Genomic DNA, 5602 nt, shown 5'->3' with positions numbered 1-5602 from the left:
AAGCTTTTGGGAGAGAAGGAGATGAGAGTTAGGGTTCCCTTTTTAGAGGAGTTGGCGGCACACGACCGTGTCTTATAGACACGGCCTGGTGAGTTGAGATTCCACACAACCGTGCCAATTGGCACGACCTCCTCTCTTCTCCCCTCGACCAAAGTTGCATGTTCGTGCCGGATGGCACGACCCATGCTCTCTTCCTCTCTGCATTGTTCGTACGATCGTGCCAATTGGCATGACCATTGTCTCTTTCTTCACTGGTGATCTCGCACGGTCGTGCTGATTGGCACGGCCCGTGCACTTCTCTTCTTTGCACAAGCCACATGACCATGCAAGGTTGCACGACCAATGTCCTTTGTCCCCCTGTTGGCTTCACATGGTCGTGTGAGATCACACGGCCGAGTCCTTTAAGCTCATGGTGACTCGCCTTTCGTCATTTGGGCTCCTCCGATGCCTCCACGCCCATGAAATGCTCACGGCCAGCTCGTGGAGTCTATACACATCCTGAAAACAAATACCCAAAAATAAAGAAATAATGCTCAACTTAACTAAATGAAATAATGAATCAAAATGAAAAACCCTTGGGTTGCCTCCCAATAAGCGTTTGTTTTAGGTCTTTAGCTCGACCCCGTTTCAGTCAGTGTGGTCTAAACCCATGGAAGCACGGCTCTCCTCCTAGGGTCGATGCTCCAGTCTGCACCTTAAGTTTTGCTCGTGCAGGACAAATGTACTTCTTATTGCTTGCTGGAGAGGACCTCTCCTGGAAACTGTATTCCTCAGCTCTGTGTATGTTTGTCTTGCTAGAGTTTCCCTGAGAAGAGGAGATGCAGTTAGAAGAATCAAATAAATCAAATTCTAACCTTTCTTTGCCAATCTCCAAGGATAACTTATGACTCTTCACATCAATGAGAGCTCCAGCAGTGGCAAGAAATGGTTTCCCAAGGATGATGGGTATCTTTGGATCCTCCTCCATATCCAAGACAATGAAATCTGTGGGAACGATGCATCCGTCTACTTCTACTAGCATGTCTTCCACTATTTCCATTGGATATCTGCATGAATGGTCAGCTAATTGCAATGCCATAGTGGTTAGTTTTATGTTCTGGAGTCCTAGCTTCTTACACAACGAATACGGAAGTAGGCTAATGCTGGCTCCCAAATCGCAGAAAGCTTTCTGTATGAGTTCAGAATCAATTTTGCAAGGTATTGAAAAACTTCCTGGATCTTGAAGTTTTGGTGGAATATTTGTCGTAAGTAGAGCGCTGCAGTTCTCTGTCAATGCTACAGTCTCAAAGTCGCCCTTCTGTCTTCTGTTAGATAAAATTCCCTTTAAAAATTTTGTGAACTTCGGCATTTGGTGCAGTGCATCTATCAATGGTACTTCTACGTAAATTTCCTTAATCTTCTTCAGGAATTGGTTGAACTCTTCATCCTTTTGAGGCGCTATCAGTTTCTAAGGGAAAGATATTGTCTGACTTTGTGAGGGAGCTTGAAGAGTTACTTCCACCTTCTTGGTGATCTCCTCTCTATCTTTGTTTTGGATCTGATTTAGCATGAAGGGAGAGGGATTTTCCTCTAAGTCAAGTCCTTTCTGCGTAGTGATCTAGGGATCTCCCAAAGTTCGTCCGCTCCTCAGCTCGATGCGGTTGCAGTGTTCCACCGGGTTTATATCAGGCTTTCCTAGAAATGTTCCCTGTGCTCTTGAAAAGGACTGGGCTATCTGGGTTATCTGGCTGTCTTGCATCTTTTGATGTTTTTCAGAATTTTCCAACCTTTGAGTTAGTTGCTTGATCTCATTTTTCATCTCTTTCTGCTCTGAGAGAGCTTCTTCAAGCATCTTTTTGATTTTGGATAGTTGTGAAGGTTGTTGTTGTTGATAAGTTTGTTGTCCAGATGAGTAGCTCTGTTGCCCAGGTTGGTAGCTTTGATGTGCTGGTCCTTGGTCCTGATTATTTCGGTATGAGAAATTTGGGTGGTTCCTCTATCCAAGGTTGTTTGTGTTGGAGTACGAATTATTTTGCTTCTGATTGTAACTGACTATTACATCACATTGCTCAAGTTGATTTATCTGTGCTTGTATTGGCCCAAGGGGGCAAGTATCTTGAGCGTGATCTGTACTTCCGCAAGTGTCGTAAACACATACTATTGCATTGGATGTGTTATTTCCCATGGCCTCAAGCTTCTTGGTCAGAGCATCCAGCTTTGCAGACATGAGCGTGACTACATCTACATTGTATTTTTCTGATGCCTTTATTGGATTTCCTAAGAAAGAACCACTAGATCTTTCAGTTGCCCACTGATGGTGGTTCTGTGCCACATTCTCTATGATCTCTTCAGCTTTATCAAGGCTCTTGTTCATCAGTGCTCCTACTGTAGAATCTAGAGATACCTTCGTGTGATAGTTGATTTCATTGTAGAATGTGTGTAGAACCAACCATTTCTCAAGGCCATGATGGGGGCACTGTCTCAGCATACTTTTGAATCTGTCCCAGGCTTCAAATAATGATTCTAAGTCTATCTGCTTGAAGCTTGTGATCAAATTTCTCATGTGGGCAGTTTTGCTTAACGGGTAAAATTTGTCCAGAAATTTTTGCTCACATTGCTCCCAAGATATTATGCTGTTTGCTAGAAGAGAATTCAGCCAGTGCTTGGCTCTGTCTTTCAGGGAGAATCCAAAAAGAAGTAATCTAACTGATTCTGGAGGGACCCCGTTCACTTTCATAGTGCCACAGATCTCGTAGAAAAGCTCTAAGTGATGATTTGGATCATCGTGCGGTCCTCCTCTGAATTAATTCTGTTGGACCATGTGAATTACTGCAGGCTTGATTTCAAAATTGTTAGCTTTAATTGGAGGTTGAGTGATGCTAGACTGAACCCCTCGTGCATAAGGTGTTGCGTAATCCTTCAACAGTTTGTCATCCATCTCTGAAGATTCTTGTGTAGCTTGAAATACTTTCTGTAAGTTTCTTCTTCTCAAGAAAGCCCTATCGATCTCTGGATCGAACGGTAGAAGTTGTCCTGAAAGGTTAGCTCTTCACATGCAATAACAAGATATGGAATATTAAGCAAATAAAATAAAATGAAATACAGTAAGGAAAAGAGTTAAATAAATTTTTTTACATTTTAATTAAAATGCAGAAAATAAAGAAAAACAAAGCCTAGTCTAATCCGATATGATCTTATCTAATGTTATAGACGCAGTCCCCGGCAACGGCGCCAAAAACTTATTACAAACCGTAAGTGCACAGATTCGTCGTCAGTAATAAAGATTATCGATCCCACGAGGACTAGTTATAAGCACTAGCAATGATTCACTTAAAATTAGCTAAACTATCGATGGTTGTAAGTTGTGTAAAGAAAATAGATTGGGGAGTGGAAACGAGAACTAGCAACGAGGAAGTAATTAACTGGGTTTATGAAGAGTTCTAGGAATTCGGTTTCATTGTGGTGGTTTGATGAATCACATAATATCCTATACTCATTGTCCATCAGCATGCATTCGCCGGAAGCTAAAGCAACTATCCTTAAGTACCAAATAAAGAAGATCCCTATGAAATCCTGTTACGGTTAACCCCTGTCACTAGGGCACCTTGGTAGATCACAAGAACGCAACTCTAATTGGTGTTATTAAGGATAGAAATAAGGAGCTAAGTTTGGTTTCTTACTTCCTCGTCGAGAAGTTGCCTCTCCTTTCAAGGAAGTATCCTAGATGTCCGTGAACGGGTTACCCCTGTCACTAGGGCCCCTTGGGTGTACAATCTAAGCTATTTCCCCTATGAGGTTGGCAATTCCTACACAATCAATTAACACGATACAGAGATCAAGTAGTCGAAACAAAGCAAGTGAAATCATCCAATGAAATAAAGCACAAATATGAGTTTTACATCAAAACCAATCCACAATTACTTCCTCATCCTAGAACAAGGACTCTATTCCATAGATGCCGGAGAAAAATCCGAAGAAATAATGTATTTAAACATACAATTCTCAAACACGAAGAAAGAAAGGAGAAGCATGCTTATCCAATAACGACGAGTGATCTTCGAATCCAATCCTTTGCTTTTGGAGTTGTTGTAGTGATGAAAGATCGCTGGACCGATGTCCTGGATGACGTGGAATGGCACCAAAGTGATTCTCCTACTGACGGCTCGCTTCTCCGTGCTTTCCCCTTGAGAAGAAGGGTTAAAACCCTTTTATAGGCTAGGGCACGGCTGCGGCGGCATGGCCGTGCTGATATGGCACGGTCTTGCCCTTTCTTATCTCTGGTCGCACTGCACCACCGTGCCACTTGGCATGACCGTGTGAACTTCGGGCTCGACTCTTGGGAGACGGCCGTGTAGGGTTGAACGGTCGTTCCTTGCTTGGCTTCGGTCGTGGGGGGCACGGTCATGCTCTGATTTGCCTTTGGTTGGCCGCACGGCCGTGCAAGGGTTGCACGACCATGCACTGCTCCTCTTCTGTTTGGCCACACGGTTGTGAAATCTTGCACGGTCGTGTTCTTTGGCTCATTCCGGTGCATCAACAATCGCTGTTTTTGCTTTGAAAGTTGTCCCTGTCAACATAAAACCAAACAAAGAGCAGATATCCGAACAAAAGAGTATATATGATGAGTACATAATAAAAGAGGCGATCATACAAAGAATATATACGTATAAAGCAAGTGAATGTGTGTTAAAATGTGCATAAACAATCATAATATTTACGCACATCAATAGTGGACGTTGTAAGGGTGGGTCTGACGGGTACGGTCAAGATGGGTAGCTCTGAAGAAGGAACCGTCAAAATCTGAGAGCCCGACGTGCCCGTAGTACCATGAAGTGTTTGTCCTGACAAACAAGCTCGATCCCAGCAGACCTCTCTGGTGACTCTGTCACCAGAGATTCCAATGCCCTCTTGCGTGGTCGTCCTGCACCACGTCTTGAAGTGGAAACCTGTGTATATCGCTTCATATCTATTAGATTATTAACTAGGAATTACTACAATGCCAAAATCATAAAATTAACCATTTTACCTATTTGTCGTCTGGAGATGTTCCATCGCTGCCAAGTCCCCAATATGACCTTATCAAAGAATACCTTGAAATTCCAAAACATGAAAATTGACAGAACTCCATATAAATCTAAAACTACCCAGATTAACTCGCAAAACATCGCTCTGATACCAAATAAATTGTCACGCCCCAAAGGAGTCCCTACCGATGAAATTTCGACAGCATCTCCCCTGTACGGGTGACAATCTGAAACTTAACTACACAACCCTCAGGGTCTCTCAATCCTCAACCAACACGGCCGGAACATATGCAATAATTAAATAGACAATCCACGCATTTTATATAGTACAGCCTCCGGCTGACAATCACAACCACGCAGTTTAATAAAAACCTACTCCACTACAACGAGGAAAACACAACTCATAACAGAAAACCTTTGCAGCGGAAAACATGGGTAGCATACCCAAATCATGATATAAAATCCACAAGTGCAAGGCACACACATCAAGTATGTATACACATAACAAGAAAAAAAAGACTGAAAACTATCAAGATGCGGAGTGGGGACTAGCGACTGGAACCTCCTGACAGATTTAACCTGAAATAGGAAAATAAATC

The 5602-nt window shown here is 42.8% G+C and overlaps 1 protein-coding gene and 1 non-coding gene across 2 annotated transcripts; one reads left to right on the top strand and one right to left on the bottom strand.

The window, feature by feature from the left end:
- Window positions 1-384: 384 nt before the first annotated feature.
- Window positions 385-1348, bottom strand: LOC122043781. Its single transcript, XM_042604362.1, has 3 exons — window positions 896-1348; window positions 695-805; window positions 385-498 (listed from the first exon to the last, which is right to left on the bottom strand). Exons 1-3 carry the CDS (start codon window positions 1346-1348, stop codon window positions 385-387), a joined length of 678 nt encoding a protein of 225 aa, XP_042460296.1.
- A 1090-nt stretch (window positions 1349-2438) lies between these two features.
- Window positions 2439-2544, top strand: LOC122044676. Its single transcript, XR_006129698.1, has one exon. It is a non-coding gene; the product is annotated as a small nucleolar RNA R71 (small nucleolar RNA).
- Window positions 2545-5602: the final 3058 nt, after the last annotated feature.

This window comes from Zingiber officinale, chromosome 2A (genome assembly GCF_018446385.1).
Source record: "Zingiber officinale cultivar Zhangliang chromosome 2A, Zo_v1.1, whole genome shotgun sequence".
NCBI lineage: Eukaryota > Viridiplantae > Streptophyta > Magnoliopsida > Zingiberales > Zingiberaceae > Zingiber > Zingiber officinale.
The sequence above is the reverse complement of the archived record's forward strand: the minus strand, read 5'-3'. Positions and strand labels throughout refer to the sequence as shown.